The following is a 26,377-nucleotide window of genomic DNA, read 5'->3' on the forward strand; positions in this document are numbered from 1 at the left end:
GAAAGGGGGCTGACCTTGGCTTCCCCTCCAGGCGGCTAAGTTAAGTTGGGAGAGGCAGCAGGGCCCAGGGGTTAAGTGACGCCGGCGTTGGGATCCTGGCCTTGCCACCTCTTAGCTGTGGAACATCAGGCAAGTTACTCAACCTCTCTGTGCTGCCTCCGAACCTCAGCTGTAAAATAGCAATAATAATTGCTGTAAGGCTGATGTGAGCATAAATTGGGTCAACTCATGTTGTTCCCAGTACATGTTTAGCACACATTAAATGTATGTTTTATTGTCATTATCTGTTCCTGTGTCACCTGGCGGTGGAATCTTTCCTAACCTTCGAAGATTTCAGATATTTAGATGAAAATATGGAGTATTTTAGACATGCTGTTTTATTAAAAGTGTTAAATAATTTTAAAGAAATATTTATGGAGTAATTTTTTCAGGAGAATTTGGTTTTCCATTTCTTGCCTGGAAGCTAATGGAACACCATCTTGCCTAGAGTCCCCATATCATATCCGGGTTCTGAATCTCTGTTCACCCCGGCTGTTTGACCTTGGTCCAATCGTTTATATCTGTGTGCTTCAGCATTCCATTTTCATGGCGGGATTAATACTGCCTGACTTGTCTGGGGAAGAAAACCAGTGAGCCACCAGTGTTCTCCACCCAGTATGATAGGAGCTTTCCATGTACTGTTCTCCCTCCTTGTTCCAAACAGGGAGGCAGGGCCAAAGGAAATTTGAATACCTGAAAGCCGTGTGCATTGAATATTTGTTTAGTGTTGTCCTTGTTACATTAGGGTCACAGAGACATCTGCTAATAATTTTCTCTGATAGTTTGTTCTCTGAAGGGGAATGAAAAATACCTCCAAAATTATGCATATAGAATAATTTAATCAAGTAAACCAAATTAGAATAGATGGACATGACATAGGTTGACCTTGATTAGTTTATCTTTGGATGGTGGCATTACACCAACAGTAAATAAAGTTATCTGCCCCACAAGAAGCTTCTAAAGGTGCAATGATAGGAATAAAGATGACTTCACCCTCGAATATCATAATATGAGCCCTGCTTTTGGCAAATGAAATCATCCTGTCTCTGTCCTTTGCATGCATCAGCCAGCCAGCTGGGTATGGCTTTCTTGAGCAGAAGCCACGCCAGGGTGGAACCTTACCTTCTGCTGACAGTTCATTTCTTTACACCGTATTTTAGAAAAGAAGTTAATGCTAAATTATGGGACACCCATAGTTTTTTTTATGGACTGTTTCAGCGTTGAAGTGTTAAGAAACAGCTGGTGCCCAAATGTTGCAGGGCCCAGCCTAGACTTCATCTGTTCATCAGGAGCCGTTCACTGGTCATCGTGGTCAGTCCTTGAGTGGATTCTGTCCTCCCCACAGGAAGAACTTGCAGTGACACAGCCGAGACGTTGGATTCACAACTGGATTAGATTAAGGTTACTGTGTGTCTTGAACTCAAACAAGATATCCTAAGAAAAGAACTCAGGGCTACTGACACGGAAGGCAGGGTGTGACTCTGGAGGTCCATGTGGCTGTGCTTTAGGGTCTAAAACATGAGACCATGAAAAAAAGATGGATTCTCCCTTCTCTTCTCCTTCCCAATCCCCGCCTTTTCACTTAAGCTGAAGCAGCAAGTTATAGGTCATGGCTTAATGTAGTGCATCTGAATAAACTACTTCCTTAAAGAAATGTCAAGAAACTGACTGGCCAGTATGTTGCTCCGACTTTGAGGCTGCCATCTGACTGGCTGGGAAAGGAGGCTACAGCACACTTAAAGCTGAGTTAGAAAAGCCTGGAAACCAGAAAAGAACAGTAGCTTATTTTAATTTTTGTATGTTCTTGGTCAGTCTTTGCCCTCATAATTTTATAGCATTAAAGGGGTCTATATCTGTCTTTTTTCACTCAAGATTACATCAAAACTTCAAAGTGTTGTCATGGTTATGTAATATTTTACCAAGTGGATGGCCTCTATGGTATAATTCACTTATAGTTGGGTATAGCCTGTTTTTATACTGCTCTGGTGCCAGCTTCCTTCAGGTAGCTTTTCCCTTGTTGCTTTGTTTCCTAAGGGCAAAGTCCCAGAGGTCGGGACATTTTTAACATTCTCGTTACTATATATTGTATCCAATTGCTTCCTACAAGTCATACTAACATCCTATACCTTTGGCCGTACAGGAGAGTAGTGGTTGCTTCGCAATCTTGACGGGGTTGCATTTGTTTCTAAGTTACTTTGCTGATTTGCTAGGTGAAAACAGTACTTTGCCATTGTGGCCTGCATTTCTTTGACTATCAGTCAGGTTGAAATTTTTTCCATCTATTTGTTTACTAGCTATATTTCTTTTCTTTTTTTTAAATCACAGCATTATGGAGATATAATTCACATACCATAGAATTTACCCATTTAAAGTATTCAATTCAGTGGTTTTTAATATAGTCACAGAATTGTGCAACCATCACCCATACTTAATTTCAAAACATTTTCATCACCCCCAAAAGAAACCCTGTACGCATTAGCAGTCACTCCCCATTTACCTCCAATTCCTCCAGTCTCTATAGATGTGTATATTCTAGACACTTCCTATAAATCAGACCATACAACATGTGGTCTTTTATGACTGGCTTCTTTGGCTCAGCATAATGTTCTCATGCTGCAGCATGCATTGGTACTTCATTTCTTTTTATTGCCAAATAATATGCCATTGTATGGCGATACTACATTATGTTTATCTATTCATCATTTTATCGTTTATTATTTGGGTTGTTTCTACTTTGGGCTGTTATAATAATGCTGCTATAACTTTTTGTATATAAGATTTCATGTGGACAAATGTTTTCATTTTTCTTGAGTATATTCCTGGGAGTGGAATTGCTGGGTCATATGATAACTTCATGTTTAACCTTGTTGTATTTCTTTTTTGTTTGTTTATACTTTCTCTCAGGTTTTAGGATGTAGTATTATTCTTATAATTTGAATAAAGCTTTTATACCATAAATATGTTAACCTATTATTATGTTTGCTCTGAATGATTTCCCACTCAGTACTTTTCCATTTCTAAATTGTTCATACATTTTAAATCTATTATATATATTAGTTGAATCTGATTATCTTTTTATTACATTTATTTCATTGTTTTAAAGCTGAAATACTGGGATAAATCTTCTCTAGGATATAAAAAGTTTTCAACCATTTTCCATTTTAAAAAAAATACTTTTAATTTTCAAATCTTGTTGGAGAGATTTATTTTGGTGTATGATATTAGATATGACTCTAATGTTTTCCTCAAACTTCAGTACCACTTTAAGATGATCTTATCTTTCTTTTTTCATATTTTCTGTTATGTATTTTAAGTCATTTAATAAAATTTTAGACACAACAGTAATTTCTGAACTTCCCTATTTTGTTCCGCTAATCTTATATTGCACCAGTGTGACACTGTTTAATAAGTGCTTCTTCATGATATGTTTTAACATCTAAAGGGATTAGTAACTACTTATTTTTCAGAATACCTTTTGTCCTTTTCTGTTGGTATTTCTAGATGCATTTTAGAATAATTGGGATTTGGTCAAATTTTTATTAACACTATACATTGGTTTGGAGAATTATATTTAGTCTTTACTCACCTGTGACCATGATACCTCTTTCCATTTTGCAAGATTTTTGTTTTACAAACTTCAGTAGATGGATTGTATTCCCAGATCTTTTCTATTTGTATTGCTTCGCATATAGGATCATTTTTTTCATTGCATTTTCACATATAGCAATGCTTTGGTTTTTAAAATTCAATTACAAAAATATTTAATGAGTGCCTTCTTTGTTCTGCACACTGTGCTTGACACCAGGGGCACTAGAAGAAATAAGCCACAGAGCATGTCCTCAGGAAACTTACTGTTTTCTGAGGACACAGGTCCATAAACAGCACGTGGGCTGCTTTGGTGGGGAACGCTCAGAGAATTCTGCAAGCCCGGAGAAGGGTCTTGGACCCGTGTGGAAGTTCAGGGATGGCTCCTGGAAGAGATGACACCTGAGCTGAACCTTGAAGGCTGACAAGGATAGGAATACAGGGTTATCAGCCACAATACTGAACTCCTCCATAAAAATAGAGTTGATTCTTTTCATTTTTCTAAGGATATGAACATATGGCAGAGGAATGATTTTTGTCATTATTCTTTCTTCCTTTCTAGTGTTTTCCACTTTATCTCTCTTTCATGCCCTATCTCCATACTTTTCTAAAACAATGTTATTATAAAGGTGGTGGAAAGTATCCTTATTTTGTTCCTACTTGAAGGTGATACTTTAATGTATCTCCAGTAAGGGTACCAGTGTTTACATGCTCATTGAGTTTCTCATTTGCAGTTCATAACAATTATGTAGGTATATATTATTATCCTCATTAATCAGATGAAAACACTGAAGATCTGAGAGATCAAAGGAGTTGTCCTAAGTCCACAAGTGGTGAGGAATGTCAGAACCAGACCTTGAACCTGGGCCTTTTGACCTAAAATCTTTGGCCCCAGCCCACTTTCTGTCATGCTTCCTCAGGTGTTGGGTGTGTGCTTTTGCCCAAGCAGGCTGTACTTGTTAAGGATACTTGTTGGCAGTCCTCTCACAGGGAAGTGTTTATCCACAGAAAAAGTGGTGGCTTCAACACTGCCAAACAATGCTCCTGCCCAGGCCCATGTGTTAGAGGCTCTTTGTGAGGAAGGGATTAAATCCAAGATACTTAGACTTCAGGGCAAACTCTGAGCTAAGCTATTCCCTCTCTCATCCACCTTGCATTTTTCCCATCCTGACTCATCCTGGCAGCCCTGACCTTGTCTTTTGGACTTTGTTCTGCAAGCAAATGCAGACTAATAGGACAAAGGGAGAGGAGTCAGACTGCAGAGTCAGGTAGACCTGAGTTTCAACACCAGCCTTAGCACTCGTTAGCCATGTGATTTGGGCAACTTGCTCAGTGGAGCAAAGTCTCAGTTTCCCCTTCAGTAAAGAGAGGGTAATAGTGTGCGTCTCAGTGGGTTTTTGTGGGAGAATAAATGAGATAGTCTATGTACCTACATAATGCCTAATGCAGAATAGTTTTCTTATTGCTTTTTTCCCTGCATTTCTTATTGGCCCTGCAAATTTATTCATTCATTCATTTACTATGTGTTTTATTCATTTACTACATTTACTGTGTATATTGGATGCTTACCCTGTCCCAGACACTGCAGTAGACACTGGATATATTAGTAAATGGAATAGACATGGCCCCTGACTTTGCAGAAGGTGCAGCACCATGGAGGGAGACAGCCAATAATCAAGTAAAAAATACATTAAAAGGGCTTCACTGGTGGCGCAGTGGTTGGGAGTCCGCCTGCCGATGCAGGGGACACGGGTTCGTGCCCTGGTCCGGGAGGATCCCACATGCCACGGAGCGGCTGGGCCCGTGGGCCATGGCCGCTGAGCCTGCGCGTCCGGAGCCTGTGCTTCGCAACGGGAGAGGCCACAACAGTGAGAGGCCTGCGTACCACAAAAAAAAAAAAAAAAAAAAAAAAAAAAAAAATTAATAAATGCATTGAAGGAATAGAATAGGATGCTGTGGGAGGGAATAATAGAGGCAGGCCTGCTTTATGTTAGTGCTCAGGGAAGGCCCTTCTGAGAAATGACAATCACGCTGATATATGAGAGGTGAGAAAGAGCATAAGAGTAACATGATCCAGACTGTGTTTTAAAAAATTATTCAGGCTGCTTGTGGAAGGTGGAAAGGAAGTTAAGGTGCAAGAGAGGACATGGAGACCGTATTTAGGAGGCTGCTGTAGAAATCTAACAGGAAGTGATGGTAGCTTTGATGAAAGTTATGGTTGTGGAAATGGATATATACAGACATTTGAGAAATAATTAGGAGGAAAATAGTAATAGATTAGATGTGAGAGAGTGTCAGGGTCTCAAGGCTCAATCCCCAGTGTCTGATTTGGGCAGCTGGCTGGATGACGTTACAGTCGCCCCTCGGTATCTGCGGGGGATTAGTTCCAGGACCCCCTGTGAATACCAAAATCTGCAGATGCTCAAGTCCCTTATATAATATGGCGTAGTGCAGTCGGCCCTCCGTATCTGCAGATGTGGAACCCATGGATACAGGACCAGCTGTATTTATAAGATGGAGTGATAAATAGAGGCTTCAGTTTGGGGCTGAATCTGGACTCCTAGGAGTGTAATCATGCTCAAAGTTTCTCTGGGGTAGAAGTTATATGGCTTTTGTCCCAGGAAGGCATTCCAGGAGCTAGGAGGGAGATGTCCAGAAAGGGACCCTTGAAGATGAGCCCCATCCCTGAGGTTCTGGTATAGAGACCCTTCTTAAGACTGAGGCTGGACCAGGAGAACCAAGAATTTCTCCCTTCCACCACCAGCCACATAACAAACACAGCGCCAAGTACTACGCAACAGCAGACTACTACTGGGAAAGAGGCATGAATGTGGAGAGAGAACTCCTCTGTAGTGCAAGCATACAGAGACTGCTAAAAACTGAGGGTGGAATAGAAACCCTGAGGAAAACCCTCTGGAATCCCAAGTCCCACAGTTAGCAGCCCAATGCTGGAGGAGTTTGAAGCCCGTGGTGCATTGGAGGTAACTACAGAAACAATAAGACCCAGCTCCAGCTTAACTACTGACTAGGTTGACTCAATCCCCAACACTTAGGGCCTGATAAGAGAAAAGGGGTACACATTTTCAAGTGTAAATATTATTTAACTCAGTTTATTTCTGTATACACAATTGTCAACAATAAATAAAAAATTAAGGGCTTCCCTGGTGGCACAGTGCTTGAGAGTCTGCCTGCCAATGCAGGGGACAGAGGTTCGTGCCCCAGTCCAGGAGGATCCCACATGCCATGGAGCGGCTGGGCCCGTGGGCCATGGCCACTGGGCCTGCACGTCCAGAGCCTGTGCTCCGCAACGGGAGAGGTCACAACAGTGAGAGGCCCGCGTACCGCAAAAAAAAAAAAAAAAAAAAAAAAAAAATTATAAGATACATATATATACACACACAAACTGGAATAAACAAATCACTGTGACGAGCAATAAACAAAACCAAACCCAGAAATGACCCAGGTATTGGAACTATCTGATAGGAACTTTAAAATACCCATGAGTTATATGTTAAAGGATAGCATGGAAAAGATATACAACATGCAGGAACAGATGGGAATTTCAACAAGGAGAAGGAAACTATAAAAAAAGTATAATTAAAATGCTAGAAATAACAAAACATGATATAAGAGATGAGGAACTTCTTTGATAGCTTTTAGAAGACTGGAAAGAGCTAAGAAAAAACTTTCATATGAAGATAGGTTAATAGAGATTATTCAAAGAGAAACACAAAAAGAAAATTAAAAAGAGTGGGAAAAAAACAGAACAGAGCATCCAAGAGCTGTGGGAAAATATCATATATGTATTTGGTGCCCCAAGAGGATAAGAGAGAGAAACTGGAACAGAAGAACTATTTGAAGAGAAAATGGTTGGGCTTCCCTGGTGGCACAGTGGTTGAGAGTCTATCTGCCGATGCAGGGGACACAGGTTTGTGCCCTGGTCTGGGAAGATCCCACATGCCGCGGAGCGGCTGGGCCCGTGAGCCATGGCCACTGAGCCTGTGCATCCAGAGCCTGTGCTCTGCAACAGGAGAGGCCACAACACTGAGAGGCCCACATACCGCAAAAAAAAAAAAAAAAAAAAAAAAAAAATTGTTAAGAAGTTTTCAGAATTACTGAAACACAGCAAGGAATCTCAGATCCAAGAATCTCAGAGAACCCCAAGCAGGATAAATACAAACATACACTTAGACACATCATAGTCAAAGTGTTGTAAATCAAAGACAAAAGTCTTGAAGGCAACCAGAGAAAAAGAAACTTTAAATACAGAAGAATAAAGATAAGAGTTATAGAAGACTTATCATTAGAAAACAATATGCAGATTAGAAGACACTGGAAAGACAAATAAAGACTTTTTTAGAACAAATAAAAGTTGACAGAATGCATTGCCAGCACGCCTGTGTGACAGGAAATGTTAAAGAAGTTCTTCAAGCAGAAGAAAATACAGACCCACACAGTGAAATCAAGAGCATCACAAATGGTTACAATGAGGGTAAATAAAGAAGACTTTCGGGCTTCCCTCGTGGCGCAGTGGTTGAGAGTCTGCCTGCTGATGCAGGGGACACAGATTTGTGCCCCGGTCTGGGAAGATCCCACATGCCACGGAGCGGCTGGGCCCGTGAGCCATGGCTGCTGAGCCTGCGTGTCCGGAGCCTGTGCTCCACAACGGGAGAGGCCACAACAGTGAGAGGCCCGTGTACCGCAAAAAAAAAAAAGAAGACTTTCTTATGTTTAATTTCTTTAAAAGATAATCGACTGCCTAAACCAAAAATATGAACAATGTATTATGGGATTTATAATATAGAAGTAAAATGTGTGACAACAATAGCAAAAAAGATAGTGGAGGAAATAGAAGTATATTGTTATCAGGTGTTTATACTATATATGAATTGGTGTAATATTACTTAGAGATGTTATAAAGAGCTATATTATAAACCCTAGGGCAGCCACTAAAAAATAAGAAAGAGACATAATTATCCAGTTGATAGTGGAAATGAAATGGAATCATCAATCCAAAAAAAACAAAAGAAGAAAGTGAGAAAAAGGAACAAAGAACATATGGGACAATAAAACAAAAACTAGCAAGATGATTCCAACCATGTCAATAATTATATTAAATGTAAATTGTCTAAGCACCCCAATTTAAAGGCAGAGATTTTCTATCTATAAGAAAATGATTTAAATATTAAAACATAGGTAGATAAAAGGTAAAATTACACACTATGCAAACAATAATCAAAACAAAGCTAGAGTGACTGTATTATATCATAAAGTAGAATTAGAAACAAGGGATATTATAGGAGATAAAGGGAGATATAATAAAAGGAGTCAATTCATCAAGACATAATCCTAAAAGTGTGTATACCTAATAATAGCGATTCAAGATATAGAAAACAAAATGTATAGAAGAGTTTATAACATTAAATATGTATAGTAGAAAAGAAGAAAAATTTCAAATCAATGGTCTACATTTCCAACTCAAGGAACTAGAAAAAGATGAACAAATTAAAGCCAAAATAAGCGGAAGGAAGGGAATAAGAACGATTAGAACAGAAATCAGTGAAATAGAAAACAGATAAACAGTAGAGAAAACTAGTGAAACCAAAACTGGAGTCTTAGAAAAGATCAATAAAATTTGTGTAAACTATTAATAAGCTGAACAAGAATTAAAGAGAGAAGACACAAATTATCAATACCCAGAAAAAAGGAGGCACTTCTATAGATCTATAGACATTGAAAGGCTGTAAGGGAAAATTAAGACCAACTTTATGCAAATAAACTTGATCATTTATAGAAAATAGACAAATTCCCTGAAAGACACAAAGTACCAAAGCTCACTCAAGAAAGAATAGATAACTCAAGTGTACCTATATGAATTAAAGAAATTGACTTTATCATTAAAAATCGTCCCATAAAGAAAACTACAGGTCAAGTTGGCTTCCTTGGTGAATTCAATGAAGAGAGATTCAGTTTAAGGGAGAAATGAGGCCAGTACTATAGAAGCTTTCAGAAAGTAGAAGAGGAGTAAAACACTCCCCAACTAATTCTATGAGACCAGTATCTCTTTTTTTTTTTGTATTAATTGATTAATTAATTAATTAATTTTTGGCTGTGTTGGGTCTTCATTGCTGCACGTGGGCTTTCTCTAGTCGCGGTGAGTGGGGGCTACTCTTTGTTGCGGTGTGCGGGCTTCTCATTGCGGTAGCTTCTCTTGCTGTGGAGCACGGGCTCTAGGCACGTGGGCTCCAGTAGTTGCGGCACTTGGGCTCTAGAGCACAGGATCAGTAGTTGTGGTGCACGGGCTTAGTTGCTCTGTGGCATGTGGGATTTTCCCAGACCAGGACTCGAACCCGTGTCCCCTGCATTGGCAGGAGGATTCTTAACCACTGCGCCACCAGGGAAGTCCCAGAGACCAGTATCTCTTATGAATACAGATGCAGATATCCTCAACAAAATACCAGCAAACTGAATCTAACAGCATAGAGAAGGAATTATATACCAGCAAGCGAGATTCTTATCAGAAATGCAAGGTTGATTTAATGTATGGAAATCAATGAATGTAATACAACATATAAATAGAATAAAAGACAAAAACCACATGATAATGATAATCTCAGTAGATGCAGAGAACTCATTTGGCAAAGTCAACAATCCCCATGATAACAAAATCACACAACAAACTAGGAATCGAAGTAAAGAAAAATTAAAAAAGAAAAAAAGAAATTAATATCCTCAACCTGATAGAAGGCATCCATGAAAACCCATGTCTAACAACATATCTAATGGTGAAAGAGTGGATGCTTTCCTTCCAAGATCAGATTAGGCAGGAAAAAGAAATAAAAGGCATCCAGATTGAAAAGGGAGGGACTTCCCTGGTGGCACAGTGGTTAAGAATCCGCCTGCCAGTGCAGGGGACGTGAGTTTGAACCCTGGTCCGGGAAGATCCCACATGCTGTGGAGCAACTAAGCCCGTGCGCCACAACTACTGAGCCCACGTGCCACAACTACTGAAGCCCTCTGAGCCTGCACGCTTAGAGCCCGTGCTCCACAGCAAGAGAAGCCACCACAATGAGAAGCACACTCACCACAGTGAAGAGTAGCCCCCGCTCGCCGCAACTAGAGAAAGCCAGCGTGCAGCAAGAGAGACCCAACAGAGCCAAAAAATAAAATATTTTTAAAAAAAGAAATAAAACTATATTTACAGATGACATGATCTTGTATATAGAAAATTCTAAGGAATTCACACAAAAAATACTATAAATAATAAATGATTTCAGCAAGGTTGTAGGATACAAGGTCAATATACAAAAATCACTTTTATTTGTATACACTAGCAATGAGCAATCTGAAAATGAAATTAAAATTGTAATTCCACTTCTAATAGCATCAAAAAGATTAAAATGCATTGGGATAATAAAAAGCTCAAACCGTATACTCTGAAAGCTACAAATCACTGTTGAAAGAAATGAAAGAAAACCTACGTAAATGGAAAGGCGTCCTACACTCATGGAACAAAAGACTTAATTTGTTAAGATGACAATACTCCCCAAATTGATCTACAAATTCAACCCAATCCCCATTAAAATCCTAGCTGCCTTTTTTGCAGAAATTGATAAGCTGATTCACAAATTAATATGGAAATGCAAGGGACCAGAAGAGCCAAAACAATCTTGAAAAAGAACAAAGTTGAGGGACTCACACTTCCCAATCTTTTAACTTTCTATTGTACAAAGCTACAGTAATTAAGACAGTGCACACAATTAGTATTCCTGAAAAAGAAAATGGAAAAAACCAGACTAGATAAGAAAATGCAGTTATATAATCAAAGAGAAATTCTTCAGCACTTGCTACACACTGTGCTAAGTGTTCTATCCATTTATTATTCCATTTAGTTCATAGGACTTCACTAAGTGAAAAATTCTATTACCATCTCCATTTTACCAATGAGAAAACTTTAGAGACTGTGACTTGCCCATAGTAGTGGAGCTGGGCTTTGAACCCAGAATGGCAGCCCGAGTCCAGTGCCTTACTTGATACTGCAGATCTGAATTTTTAGATTGAGAGTTCATACTGTGTTCCAAGAATAGCTGACATAGAATGATGAACGGCAAGACAACACCTGGTAGATCTTCTAGACTTCAGGGAGAAAAGGACTGCTCTTTGCAGATTGTCTGCAGGGAGACCAGTAAGGCTGGCTTCCGAGTTGTCCACAGCAACTGTCGGTGCTGGAAGACTGGAGTATCGTCTGCCACGTTCTGAGGGAGAGAAAGTGGGAAATCTGAGAATGTCATACTCAGGTTTAGAGGAACAGAGACAAGAGACAGACATTCTTACACCTGTAAGAATTCAGGGCCTGTAGCATCCACGAGCCCTTTTTGGCAGTATTCCACTAAGCAAGCATCAATTTAAAATAAAGAATTAAAGAAACAATGAATGCATTTGATTGATTGATTGAGGTATAGTTGATGTACAGTATTATATGTTTTAGGGGTACAGCATAGTGATTCACAATTTATAAAGGTTATATCCCATTTATAGTTATTATAAAATATTGGCTGTATTCCCTGTGTTGTACTAAATATCCTTGTAGCATATTTATTTTATACATACTAGTTTGTACCTCTTAATCCTCTACCCCTATCTTGCCCCTCAAATGCATTTTGATATAGAACTGATGAGAAACAATTATGGAGTAGAACATAATTGTTAGGTACCTTGGCAATAAAAAACAGTACTATAACAAAAGTAAGAGGCTGAGGAGAAGGCAAAGGAGAAGGTAGTATGAATATGTCAGTTTCCTCATTTTTGTTCTGGGTCAGCAGATACTGTATAGTGTTGAAATGTGTAGATAAAAGAATGACCTACTTTCTGTCCTTTCTCTGGCTCTTTCTTTGTCTCCCTGTCTCTGTCTTTCTGTCTATATACACATACATATAACACACATGCATACATGTAATAAATATAACATATTTTTAACGTTAGAGAGACATAAATGTATGAACTATGTGTAAAAAAACCCACATTTTTCTGAGGTTGAGTGATTACTTTGGTCACACTTTAGTTTCTCCTGTTAAATTTAAAATTAAAACCAGTATGTATAACAATCTCAATGTTTGTAAAATGATTATTATCTTTCTCTCCTCTTGATACATACGTACATGGAGATAGCTGGGTTATCGTTCAATCAATGTTCACTGGCTATTTCTATGTGGTAGAATTTTGAGATGATTTTTAATTTTCTTTTTGTACTGTACTACATTGTTTTCACTTTAAAATAACCATGGCATTTAAAAAAATTTAAAACTATTATCAAAAGCAAATGGAGGATAATTTTTTAAAGTTTCAGCATTGAACCCCCAAGTGGAAATGTCAAGGAAGTAGTTGGATATATGAGTCTGGGAAAGTCTGGACTAGAGATTATAAATTTGGGATTCGGCAGCATGTAGCTGATTTTTGAGGAGTGGATGAGATCATCTTGAGAGACACTTCACAGAGAAGGACAAGGGCCCAGAACCGCACTCTGTGCATCTCCAGCACTTCGAGGATGGGTGAGGGTGAAGCCAAAAATGACAGTTCTCAGAGGCAGGAGGAACACCTACCTACCTCTTAGCACTCGCAGAGCCAAGGGCTAAGTCAAGAAGGAGCCAGGCAGTTTTGATAAGGTGCTGGGATGTAGTTCAAAGGCAAGGGTTGCCCACCTGGCTTTCGTTCCACAATGTATTGTTCATTGTGTGTCTTCTACTTTTTTTTCCCTCCCTAAAGCTCATAAGGTAGAGAGCCAGCAATTCCTTCAGCCCCATTTGGAGAATAATTTCAAGGCCTCTAAAATATTTGGGGTCTGGCTAACAGCTGGATCTTTGGAGAGCTGCTGACTCAGCAGATGTTGGCAGCATGTTTGGAGAGCACTCCTGTGGTTTTAAAATGGGCCACAGTAGCTTCTGGTTGATAAATGCTTTATTTGACTTGTGAGTTTAAGGAGAGCAGCCTCTGTAACCATAGCTAAGTGTTTACACTTCACTGTATCCCCCTCAACTTGCAAGCCTTTCTCTTGACTAGTTGGCAGTCTTTCTGGCGGGGCTAAACACGTCAACCTTTAAAACCTCGTTATCTGCTGACAAGAGGCCAAGTTTGGGGAGAGGGCGAGTCGAGGTGGTTTTTCTCAACTCTCCCCTTGAGAATAGGTGGCTGCTGCCCAGTCCACAGGCCTCAGCTCTGTAGCCTGGTGAATTTGCCCTCTCTGGTTAATTCCAGAGCCAGTGCCAATCATGGCACCTTCCAGCTCTTTCTGAAGCTCATCAAACTCTGGAGGGCTGAAGCCACGGGCCACCCATCAGTGACCTCAGCCATTGGTGGATGATGACTGTTTCTGTCCATTGCTGGACTGGCTTCTGTGTCACTCAGCCTCTCTGCCAACATCCTGGCCTTCGGCAGAGCCGCTCCACCTCTAATGCTTCTCCTGGCACCGTGCGCTCATCAGCACCCTTCACTCCTCTGTCCTCAGTGCCAGGAGGGCCACACGTGGCCCGGGGTTAGCAGTTGTTCCCTGTCTCACAGAAGTCATTCTCTCTGCTTTTCTTATCGCTACACTTCTACATCAGTGCCTTGCACTGATGTTTGCATACAGAAGTTATTTTTTCAAGTCCTGCAGTGCATTTAGAGACAGGGTTGGAAGGAGGCAGGCTTGCATGTGGATCTGATTAGTTTTCTGATTTTCTCCCCTTCTAGGTAATACTTTCTAATATTCAAAACAGAAGTCCTAAGCCTGGCTCTGCTCCCCACGATCAAGAACTAGGTTTTTTCCTAGAAACAGGACTACAGAGAGCCCATGTCCTCTATTTCAAAAATGGGTAAGCCTTCTTCTTTTTCTAAATCAAGTTCCTAAAGAAGGAAAGTAGAAAGCCTTATAATGCTGTCTTCAGTTTAGTTTTTATCGTAAAGCAATTTTAATATAAATATAAATTTTTTTTCAAAAAAAGAATGAGCATAGGCTCTTTTGTCTCTTCTCCACCTGGGTCCTCACTTTCCCATGAGATTTGAAGGTGGGGGGAGGGAGGAGGCCCCCCCATGAGTACGAGTCACAGTGTGGAGCACCGGGACCAGGAGGGAATGGGGCCCATGCTCTGTGCTCCCTTGCCTCCCTGGGATGGTACTGCACAGGCCTCCCTGCTTTGTTGCAGGGAAAATGAATGGATCGGAAACCCTGGCCCACAGGATCACCTGCCTTTGAATGGCTGATCCGTTTAGAGAACTGGATTTGCCAAATTTCAGACGGTTTTTATGAAAGCGAGTATGGCTGTAATGCCACACAGGTACATTTTCCCCTTGAGCTGCCCTTGAAAAGAGTTTTAAAAAGGTTTAAGAGCCTGCACGTAAGGGATAGCTCTCTCATGCATTCGATGCTTGTTTTCCTTTTCGTGTTGCTCTTATGAGAAATGCAATGATACTCTTCCAAATCTCTTCAGCTGTCCCTTGTTTTGACATTTTGCTGCAGGATAGATGTGCATGGAGACCAACAGTAGGTATCTGGTTCCCCCGTAGCTCCTCCTAGGCTGTGCGTGGGAGGCCCCTTCCTCAGGAATAGTCCAATAGCGCTTTAAGCTGCAGATTGGATAACTGAACAGGGGAGTTGCTCCCTCTTCATTTTCAAGAGCTTCAAACCTTGGGGCGTAGCTCATGGAAGTGGGATTTCACCTGCCCAGAGCCACGTGCTTCTGTTTCCCATTTGTTGGGGGAGTAAATGCTTATTTTCCAAATCCTATTAAACTGTTTGTGGAGAAGGCCTGCTTTGCTCCAAAGGTTCAGATTGGCAGGGCCCACAAAAGGCTGCAATAAACACCCCAAAGTTTGGAATGGCTTGGTAGCTTTGGCATAGATGCTTTTGAGTTTGATCTCATCTGTCACTGATTGAGATCGTCTGAGTGATGGTGCATGTCCTCTAGACTGAGTTTTGAGTTCTAGTTTCTTTGCTGTTATAAATAGAGAGAGAAGGGAGGGAACATAGTATATTTTTTCTGTTTATTCTCCCTCTTCACAATAAATAGTGTCATCACAGAGGAAACTCCAACCCTGGCTTTCCCTCCCTCTAACCTGTGAGTGTGTGTGATTGATATGCAAGTCCAGAGGCCGGAATGAATTTCCCTGGGGCTTTCAGGAGTCTCAAACCAATACCTTCTATTGAAAATGTTTTGTGTGAGATTGATAAGGACCAGCCGGATGACTTATTTTCCTATTTGAAGCTTATTCGTCGAGGAGGAAGAAGCGGGGCTATGGGGCTCTGTCCTCTTGCCCCGAACCTCTGGATGCCCACCAGAACCCAACTAAAAAATAATGATGAGAGGTTTGCACTAGGTGATGGATTACATGCTGGGAATTGCTTACTGGCTCATGTCTCATTTTATCTTACCCAAGTTCAAGAAGGTTCCCATTGACATAGTCAAAGTTAAGGGACTGCTTAATTTTGAAGCCCCTCTTCGTTTCTTCTTGTCCTCTTGGTCTTCTCCCTGGGCTCTAAAGACCAGTGGTGCATTGAGCCGGCCACCCTGGAGGGCTCTTGTCAGCTGCAGTGTTCTAAAGCGGTAACAAGAGGTTACGTGGGTAGGTGGAGGTGAGGGCCAGTTTTGAGACCACGAAACACGGACGAAAGGAGAGAGACCAGTGGGAGGTTTTGGACATGCCAAGCGCTGTCAGGGCTGCTGACTTACACGGTGGGTCACTCGGGGCCCAAGAGCCACACCCGGGGGGCATTCATCAGTGGACGCGTACCGCCAGTGTCTCTGCGGAGCAAGTGGGGGCAAATGGAGGCGGGAGCCATCCCTCAACACCAGCGGCTTCCCATCTTCCAATGTGTTTGCTCTGCTCCTTCGTCGTCTCGCTCCCTTTTTGTGTTTCTACAACTTAGAAATATATATATCTGGGATTGACAGGATTTGACTGATTTTCAGGGTTAGGAAAATGCATCTTAGATGAGTTTGGCAATAAGAGTTACTAATTGGTAAAGCGTATCTTTTTCTTTAGAAATACACTTAAATATGTTCAGCCTTTTAGTTGCCAAGCCCGTGAACTTGGGTCTCTTTCAGAAAGAACCTGACGCCAGGACCAGCTCCTGGGCCGCTCTGATCCCTTAGATCCCTCTTCTGTTTACCAAGTACTTTTATTTCATCGTTGATCCTCATGGCGTTATATCTTCCACACCCACCACCGCCCTTGGGGTTGGCGGTGTAAACAGCATCGCCTCTATTACACGCACGGTGACCTGGCTGCCGGGCTTCTGACCTCAGTCCTTTCAGTGCTGCCCCCACTGCAGGGGAAATGCTGTGTGCAGGGCCTTGGCTCAACCTTCAAACCGTGGCCTTGTCCACCATCCAGCCTCACTTGTGAGGGAGCGCTTGACCCCAGGATGAGACATTGCCGGGGGATGGTCCCCAGCCTCCACGAATTGGTGTTTTCTCATCACACTTTTCCTCATGTCTCATCTACAGCCTGTCACAAATCATATGTTTCTTCTTCTCTCCTCCTCCCCCTGCCCCTCTCCCCGCTCCTTTCCTCCCCCTCTCTTTCCTGCCTCACCCCCTTCCCCTCCCTCTCCTTGTTGCCCCCTCACTCCCCCTTCTCCCCTGTCCCCTGGGAGGGAGAGAGCACCTGTCATCATCCCAGCCCCAGTGTCCTTGGGCGTGGTCTGGCTTGGCACACACCCACGTCGATTTCACGGGGGTTTCTCTCATCCCTCTGGGCGGCAGCAGCAGGCCTGCTGTGGATGAGAAAACCGTCCTGCTGAGGCTGTGCAGAGGGTGGAGGCAGAGCGCGTTAGCCGCAGAGGGCCAGGGCTACTGCCTCTGAGCTTTTCGAATTTCCTCACCCACGGTAGGCACTCGGATGAGGGGAAGCAAGGGCGCTGGAGCCAGAGGACCGGATAAGGGACCAGCCCTTCTCCTCGCTGGGTGTCCGTTTCTTTATCTGTAAAATAGTGCCAGAACCAGAGAGCTGCGTGTGGCGCAAATAAGAGAACGCATGTGGAAGCATCTGGTGCAGCGTCAGGCAAACAGGCAGGGGGAACTCGTAACTTCCAGTGACGACGATGCCCGGCTGGCTTTCCAGCTGGAGGTGGGACCACAGGAAGGTCGGGCTCCAGCTGAAGTGGACGTTCTCGAAGCAGGCGTCACTCATTTCACTGCAGAGCCTCACACAGCAGAGTTTTCAAGGAAGGGCCCTCGTTTATGACTGCTGGTGTGAGCCAGCTCTGCTCGAGATGCGTAACAATTAGCTTGGGTAACCCCTAATCACCGAGGGCCACCTCAGTGTTTCAGAGAAAGGAGGCAGGGCCGCCTGGTGTGAGGCACTAGCACTGGGTGTTCTGGGCAGTGTGCAGAGAAACAGCCTCAGCCTGGGGCTCCCCTCAGCCTTCTGAGAAGTGTTGCCCCTCCTTGAGTCCTTGAGGCCACAATGCCAGAGAAGCTTGGGTTTGGGAGGCCATTTATTTACTCCACGTTATTTTAGGAATATTGAACTATATCTTATAAACAAAGGGTAGCCAAGGACATTTCAAGGAGCTTTGCTTCTTGCTCCAGCATGTCAGGTGTACTGGGTAAGCCAAATGGATTGTAGTGTGTGTTTCCCCTGGTTCTGAACTGGTTTTAATTCAAAGAGGGTGGGGATAAATTCAAGCAAGAAGGCAAATGAGCGTCAGTGTCTGGGAAGTGTACCCGCTGGGTCGTCCTCTTTCCTAGGGTGCATCACGGAGTTCTGTGTGGGAGATCCTCGGAGAAGGTAGGAAGTCAGGCAATATGGTCAGACTCTGGGCTGCCCCCCACGTGCCTGCAGCCAGGCCAGGGAATAAAGTGGGATGGAGGGCTTTTTGGAGTTGTGTTATTACAGTCAGTCAGCACTATGCATTTATTGGCTTTAAATAGACCTCTAATTAGCACTATGCATTGACTTTTCAAAGTTTTTAAACTTCCCCAGTCATCTTGTTGACCTTTGCAACTGTTCAGCCCTGCTCAGTGTAGCTTGGAATTAGAAGAAGCAGGAAGAAGGGCCATGAGGCCTGCGGCGTCCCATGGGCTGCCGAGGTTCCTGGGTTTATGGCCTCAGAGAAACAGTAGCAGCAGACGGGCTCCCACAGGCCCTGTTGGGGGCGGGAGGCAGGGGGAGGGAGAGGGCTTGGCTCGATGCACTGGCCTCCCCAGGCACTGGAGCGACTTGGCCTTGTCCTCTGCATTCTTGCCTTCAGTACGTCTTCCTTCTGGCGGTGATAGAAGTGGTTGTTTTTTCAACTGCCCCCTGCTTTTTACATTAGGAGTCAAATGCAAGGAACATGAGAAAATTCAGACACATTTCCAGTAAGCGTTTCGTATGTCTTAACTTTTGGTACATGACATTTCTCGAGAGATTCAGAGAGTAAAAAGAAATGAGCCTGCACTGTGGGAGATAGTAGGAGAAAAGAAAAAGGGTAAGATGTGAAAATAAGTAAATTATAGGCGACAGTATGGTTGTATAAAAGAGTAAACAATGCAAGAACACCTAATAATCACTGTAACTGAGCTGAGGTTTCCAGGCCCATTCATTCATTCAGTAAAGTACTTATTCATCCATTTAGTGAGGACTAATTGCATAGTAGCCAGGCCCTGTCCTAGCACTGGGGCTCTAATGCGGAAAAGAATGACAAAGTCCCTGACCTCCTAGAACTTCATCTCAGGGAACTAACTAAAAGAAGCAGTCTCAGGATAGTCTGTACATGTGTGACAGGGGAAGTCCAGGTTGCCAGAAAGCCAAATAAGGAGGCTGCCTGTTGAGACGGCGGAAGATTTGGGAAGGGGAGTAAAGCTCTGGAGAAGCGGGATTGAAATGATGTAGGTGCACAGATTGGGGAGAGTCAGGGGTGCTTTCCAACTAGTTGGTAGAAACCTGGGGTTAGAACTGTACTCAGTATTGTATATATTCTGCAGGGTATGAGGAGACCACTCTGGTTGGAGCAGAGGTTTATACAGTAATGTATGTGTTTCTATATAAACCTCCCAGCACAGGACCTGGCATGCAGTAGGTTGGGTCAGTTATCCAACATAGTTCTGCTATGTGCCGGTACTGTGCTTGGTACTGAATCGGGGAATGTAAGACACATAGTCCGGGTTCTCAGGGAGGAAACAGCCTAGTGAGGGAGAAGATAATAAACAAGTAAACCAATGTTTATACTTACAAATCGTAATAAACGCTAGGAAACGAATGGGTGCAGCAAATAACAGAGGGCACCTGCTTAGGTAGGGTGGTCAGGCCAGGCCTCCTGAGGAAGTGACATGAGACCAAGACTTGAAGGATGAGAAGGAAGTAAGCGTGCCACAAGCAGGAGAAAGAGTGCTGCAAGCAGAGGGCCCGCCACGTGTCAGGTCTTGACCCAGGGAAGTTTGATGTGTTTAGGAACCTGAAAAGAGCCCAGTGTGGCTGCAGCAGAGTTGGAAGGGGGAGAGTCACGGACTCCCCGGGTTTGGCTGAACCCTGAAAAGGCAGATCTACTGTGGTGGCGTACAGTGGGAGAGCAGCGATTGTCCAAAGAAAAATCCCCAAGTCACCAAAACAAAGGCGAGGTGACAGTGGTGGGCAAGGCATTAGATGCTCACCTCAAAGGTGACAGTGGGGCTTCCCTGCTGGCGTAGTGGTTGAGAGCCCGCCTGCCGACGCAGGGGACGCGGGTTCGTGCCCCGGTCCGGGAGGATCCCCCGTGCCGTGGAGCGGCTGGGCCCGTGAGCCATGGCCGCTGAGCCTGCGCGTCCGGAGCCTGTGCTCCGCAGCGGGAGAGGCCGCAACAGTGAGAGGCCGGCGTACCGCAAAAACAAAAAAAAGATGACAGTGGTCGTAGGGACCAAGACAAGTGGATGGATTGGAGATGTATGGTAGAACTGCTGTTCGTTGATGTGTGATCCCGACTGGTGTGGGGACTAGGTGATGAATTGGATTTGGGGGGGAGCGGGAAGGGGAACAGAGGAATCAGGAATGACTCCCCAGTTGCAGTCGGAGCAACTGGTTAGATGGAGTGGGGACAAGGGGAGGACCAGATTCGGAAAAGGGGAAATCAGAGATTTCCCTTTGGATGTGTATCATTTGAGAGCCTGTGAGATTTGCAAGTGGCAGTGTCGACTAGGAGGAGAGATGAGCACAGGGGAGGTTGAACCTTGAGTTATAAGTTGGGAGTCTCAGCATGTTGATTATATTTAAAGCCCTGGACTGGATGGGCTGAGAGGGACAGACCGTAAAGAGAGAAGCAAAGCCCAGGACCCAGCAGGAAACCTGCAAGAGTTGGAGTTGGGCCAAGGAGGAGGAGCCCATAGGGGAGCTGCCCGAGGTAGGAGGGACCACGAGGGTGTGTCCTCGTAAAAGCCTAAGGTGCCTGAAGAGGAGGAAGGGCTCACCTGATGATGCTGAGGTGTTAATAAGGATAAATACCAAAGCACTGGATTCGATAATATGGGAAGTCTTTGTGACCTTGAAAGGACTTCTGGTGGATGGTCAGAGCACAAGCTAGATTGGGGAAAGAGCGGCACGAATGAAGTGGTGGCGTCAGATGTGGGTCACTTTAAATAAATGTTATTTCCGTTCCCATTTCCTTTTCCAAGTTAGGGTTCTCGCTGGAAGGATGGATGGCGGAGAGATGGTGGAAGACTGAAATCCAGGCTAAGATGCAGGGAATTTATTCTTCAGGTGTGGAGAAGGATGGGGTATCAGGAAGGGCCAAGGCTAGGGTAGTTCATCTGGCAGGGGTCTAGTGCCAGCAGAATCATGCCCACCATTTCAGTCGGACTTGGTTCATTTTACTTGGTTTTCAGCCATAGGCTACGTTCTGATCTCAGCAAGAACCATGTATGTATTGGACTGAGAGAAAGATGGGGTGATGGAGGGAGTGGGGGGGGAGTCCATGTAAGTGGGCTACTTCCTTTATTCACAACAGCTTCAGGAGGGAAGTTTACGGACCAGTGTGAGTCCTGCAGCCTGGTCAGCCAGGACCACCTCGTTGATGCCACTTGTCATTCAAGCAGTCCTGGGTCTGGAAGACTTTGGGTCAACCTAGCGAACTGTGCTAAGCACTTCCCATGAGTCATTTCAGTAATAAGGAAAATTTTCATAATAGTTGAGCTGAAGGTCGGGTATAGAATCTGAAGTCCAAATGGTTAGAGCATATTTTTAAAAATCACTGCCCTCTGTAGCTGAGGACTCTGAGATCCAGAGAAATCACATTCAAGGACCATTTAATAAATATTTATCAAGAACCTCAAGAGGTTATTTACTAGTGCCAAACGCTGTTCTAAGTGAACAGGTCAGACCCAGCCACTGCCTTGCTGGGGTTTACATTTTGCTCAGGGAGACCGTCAGTACACAAGGCAGTGCTGGGGTGTGCTCAGAGCAGGAGCCTGAAGAAATGGCTCCTCTGTTTATAACACACCCGACAGGCATCTGGGTTCATTGTGACAAGGGACACAAAACTTGTAGCCTTCCTATGAACAAATACCCTACACATGTCCTCCTGCACCTCCAGGTGGCCGCTCAGCGGGACCAGTGGGACAGGGCTCCATCCTGGAAGAAAAGCCACAGTGTTTAGCGGGGGAGTTTGCCGCCTAGAGCCTGTGGAGGACCATGAGTGGTCTTATAGGCTTAAAGGCTTTGACCCTCTTTTCAAGGAAAAATAAAAAATCCCATTTATATGCTATTCTAGAAAAGACCAAACAGTGGAGACAATAAAAAGATCAGTGGTTGCCAGGAGTTTGGGAGAGAGGGGAGATGAATACACAGCACATAGAAGTTTTTTAGAGCAGTGAAAATACTTTGTGTGCCATTATAATGATGGATAGGTGTCATTATACTTTTGTCCAAACCCATGGAATGTGCAACACTATTCACTTCCTTAGAGTGAACCCTAAGGTGGACTGTGGACTTCGGGAAATTTCTGTACCTTCCTATCAATTTTGTTGTAAACCTAAAACTGCTAAAAAAAAAAAAAAAGAAAGAAAGAAAAAGAAGAGAATTAAACAAGGCAGTGAGATTTATTCAGGGTCACACAGCTAGCTGGTGGCCTGTGCCTCCCCCTGCTGACGCTCAGCCCAGTTTTCTCAGCGCTCGCACAGAATGACCACGCGCAGTTAGTGTTCTCTTCTTGAAGATGGAGCTCTGGGCAGCAGAGCCGCAAGGAATACATTAGGCTGAGAAAATAAGGACTTTTAAAGCCAGTCTAGTTGTAATTGTTTATGGAATAAAAAGCGTCAGCCAAGTCTTCTCTGTTTTGTTTCAGTGTAGACTAGGTCTGGCTCATCCCTTAATGCCATCAAAACTTTAGTATGGAAACAAAGGAGTCTTTGTCAGTTTTAATTATGAAATTCCAGGACCACTTTCCGTGATACATTTCAGGGAATGAATTATGGGGGACGGGTAGTTGCTTTCAATGCACTGCATAAGCGCGAGCACCCACGGCGTGTTCGAGGCTTGCGCCATCAAAGCGTTATCCGCGTTCAGCAAGGTGGGTGCATCCACGTAGGCCTGTCCTGGCTTCAGCAGAAGAACGGGGTAGGTCATCTGAGGCTTCCAGAGTACAAGGCGGGATAGGGTGGGAGCACGGGGCGTGGGGAGGGGACCGGTGAACTAATTAGCAGTTACTCGCATCTCACAAAGGCCCCTCTCCGGAGGGTTTCTCCCAGCTGTAGGCTGCCTCCTTCAGCCTCCATTCAGGGTTGGAATTCCCTGAAAGATGAACTAGTACCGGAGATTATTCCAGTTCTTCACCTTGGGTTTGTCCGGGATAGTGATTTTCTATTTTAATGGAGGCAGGAGGGAAGGGGGGAGGTTCTTTGTTTATTCATTCACTTATTTGTTCATCCAGCAAACATTTATGTGCTAGGAGCTAGGGTTGAGACAGCAAACGATCCCAGTGGATTCTCTAGTCCAACAGAAAAATAAATAACTACAAGTAGGCTTACACCTTAGGAAAGGAGAAGAAGGCAATACTACCTCTTTAAATTCAGCCTTTCACTTTGCACGTTTTCCCCAAAAGAGATGGTTATATAACAGTTGTGGCTAAAAAATCAAAATTAACTTTATTTTTTTGATATTTCCCAATAATTCTTGATACGACCGGGGATTGACCCTGGAATTTTCTTTTATGGAGGGCAGTATTTGCAGGCCGACTCTTGGGTCATGCTCTGGACAGGAGTATCCTCAGTGAGCATACACAGCAGGAACATAACAGTGTGGTGTGAGGACTACTGCCCAACTCTGTTTAGTTTCAGACGATTTGTTCCAACATTCACTTGTTCTGCCAGTGTTTATTCAGCTGCTGCTTCTGCCAGATGTTCTCCAGGTGCTGGGGGTGAAATGGTGAGCAGCCAGACGTGCTTCTTGTTTTCAGAGAGAAACCAGGTCCTTATATTCCTGGGTGTATAACTACACCCCGAGATGGGGCTCAGGCGGCAAGGTACCCATTTCTGTGAGAGGCCATTTGAAAATGAAGTTGACCTGGAGCTGGTGGTTAGGGGAGGTTTCCCGAGCAAGTGACTGAGCAGAGCCTGAAGATGAATCAGTGCAGAGGAGCTAATTCACAAAGGCAAGGTGGACTGGGAAGGGCGCTCGTGCTGGTTAGACCTGAAAGGATCCTGAATAGGCATCAGAGGCATCTGGTCCAACCAACCCATGCTTTTTCTCTGCTCTGTTTTTCTCAGTATTTAACGGGCATCAAATGTACTACGAACAGTGCTTACCAGGGATCTTCTTAGGTTCAGTTAAGCATTCCGACCCCCAAGACTTTCAGTGGCCACACTTGGCCATCTGTGGAGACAGATCTGGAACAGAACCGTAAGTTGCCAACCAGGCAGTGTCAAGGGTTTCTCTCCTATGTGAGCTGTGCTCTTGGCAGTCATCTGGCCACCCAGGAGCTGTCCTCTGTGCCCCTCCCTCATCATGTGACAGCTCACATGCTAGAGAGTGAGCTTCACGTGGAGTAGGGATGGGGTCTGCCCCGGCTTAACATCTCCCTGAGGGATATGCTCAGTTGTAAGTCATCACATTCAAGGAAGCCCGAAGCGGCGTTGTCCCCGTCAGATATTTATAGTTCCTTCCAGTCCAGATGCAAGTTATCAGTCAGAGGTCATTCTTAATATAAGCAATGTTGCCTCGTAACATAATTGACATTCTAGCTTTATTAGGTTTCCAGGGAAACAGAACTAGAAAGTTAACCTAAGGTCAGATTCTCAAGCAGGAGAGGAAAGGAATTTGCTAACCCTTTGCCCACATTGTGTTTTTTTTCCCTTATCGAATCTGTTTATTGTCTGTCTCCCATCACTGGAATATAAGTTCCAGGAATTTTTATCTGTTTGGTTTGGGGAGGGATCTGTACCTTGAGAGTATCTGGTATACAGGTGTACATGAATGAATGAGTGAGTGAGTGAATGAGCTTATGTTCGGCCGAGATGGCTGTGGCTCACAGATGCCTGACAGTTGTGTGTTTTCTTTAAAATTAGTTCACGCAGCATGTATGTACTGAGAGCTAAGCGTGCAAACACTGTGCTAGGTGCCGGGATGTAAGGAAGAAAAAGACAGCCTAGACGGGCCTCATGGAAGTGACTGCTTCTGTTGCTGTTCAGGGGGAGCTGTGCTCTGACCGTCCAGCTCTTCCCACAGATGATGTCCTTCCGTTGGAAGAGGGTGAAGGGGGCCAGGTATCAAGTGGTTTCCTTGACCTCAGTAAGAGATAATACGTTTTCTGGGAAGGTCATAGGGACTTCTGCTGTCTGCCTTATCTCTGAGACTGTTTCCAATAACGGTGGCTTTATTATAAGACACCCCCCCCAAGCAGGCCTGATAGACTCTTTCTTTTCTGAGAAGCTCCTAGCTTGGTGGAAAATTGGTGCTTGTAGCCCTCCTTGCTTAAGCCTGGCGTGTACACATCTGGATGGGATTCTAGCGTTCCCACAGCAGGAAAGAGAATTATCATTTTCCACGGTTTAGTGTTGAGAACATTTGCTCCCAGAGCCTCCCAGACGCGCATTTTTTTTCAAGTATGTAGCTCTTTGAGTTGAAACCTCACAGGCTGAAGTTGGACACAGAAGCCCGAGAGCCTGTTTAAGCATGGGCTTTGTAGGCAGCCCCTCAAGGGCAGGCCATTGAGATGACACATGTGTGTCGGGAAGGAGGAATTCACGTCCCGTCTGGTCAAGGAGGAAGCCAGAGTTTACCCTCTCTGAGCCTGTCAGACTGTGGAGAGCTTTCTCGGTAATTTAGTGACGTCTGTGCCACAGAGCCGGTCCAGATGTGTCTGCCCGGGAAGCGGGGTGGATGGGCAGGAGGGTGTTGGGAAGGCACGCAGCATTCCTGTTCTTGGCCAGAGCAAATCTCATCAACCTGTTCTTTCCCTTCCCTGGTTTAGGTGTCAAATGTGTTAATATTTTATACGAGGGCAGGGTGCAGGGGGTGGAGGCCCCAGCTCTTTTCAAGGGATATTTCCTACCTATTTCTTTTTAAGTCATCATTTTTCTCCATACTTTTTTTTTTTTTTTGCAGAGGTATTTTTAGTCAGCTCTTAGAGAGAGTTGCAGAGAGGTTGAGTTAAAGCCCAGAAAATGACTGAGACATCTTTGGAAAATTTATGGAAATGCTAGAACCTTCTATTGAAAGTGAGGGGGCCATAAATTTTCTTACAAACACCTGCCTTTATATTTTTATAGCAATGTCTGCCATAGATCTGTACACCAATAAGGATATCTGCAATATGATTGTATGTTCTCATAGC

At 43.9% G+C, this 26,377-nt stretch overlaps 1 protein-coding gene and 1 non-coding gene across 7 annotated transcripts in view; both read left to right on the forward strand.

Annotated features, from left to right (window-relative positions):
• TTC7B (tetratricopeptide repeat domain 7B) overlaps positions 1 to 26,377 on the forward strand; it is a 239,921-nt gene that overhangs the window by 61,512 nt on the left and 152,032 nt on the right. For 5 of the 6 annotated variants that reach the window (XM_060170014.1, XM_060170084.1, XM_060170174.1 and 2 more), the window contains one exon: positions 14,350 to 14,471. The exons of the other annotated variant lie outside the window; for it this stretch is intronic. In XM_060170014.1, coding sequence (XP_060025997.1) covers positions 14,350 to 14,471 — 122 coding nt within the window. The remainder of the gene's footprint in view (positions 1 to 14,349; positions 14,472 to 26,377) is intronic. 6 annotated transcript variants of the gene reach the window in all.
• Positions 21,995 to 22,123, forward strand: LOC132506338 (small nucleolar RNA SNORA11). The gene has a single exon (XR_009535791.1). It is a non-coding gene; the product is annotated as a small nucleolar RNA SNORA11 (small nucleolar RNA).

The sequence above is a fragment of the Lagenorhynchus albirostris genome, chromosome 1 (genome assembly GCF_949774975.1).
Source record: "Lagenorhynchus albirostris chromosome 1, mLagAlb1.1, whole genome shotgun sequence".
NCBI classification, from domain to species: Eukaryota; Metazoa; Chordata; class Mammalia; order Artiodactyla; family Delphinidae; genus Lagenorhynchus; species Lagenorhynchus albirostris.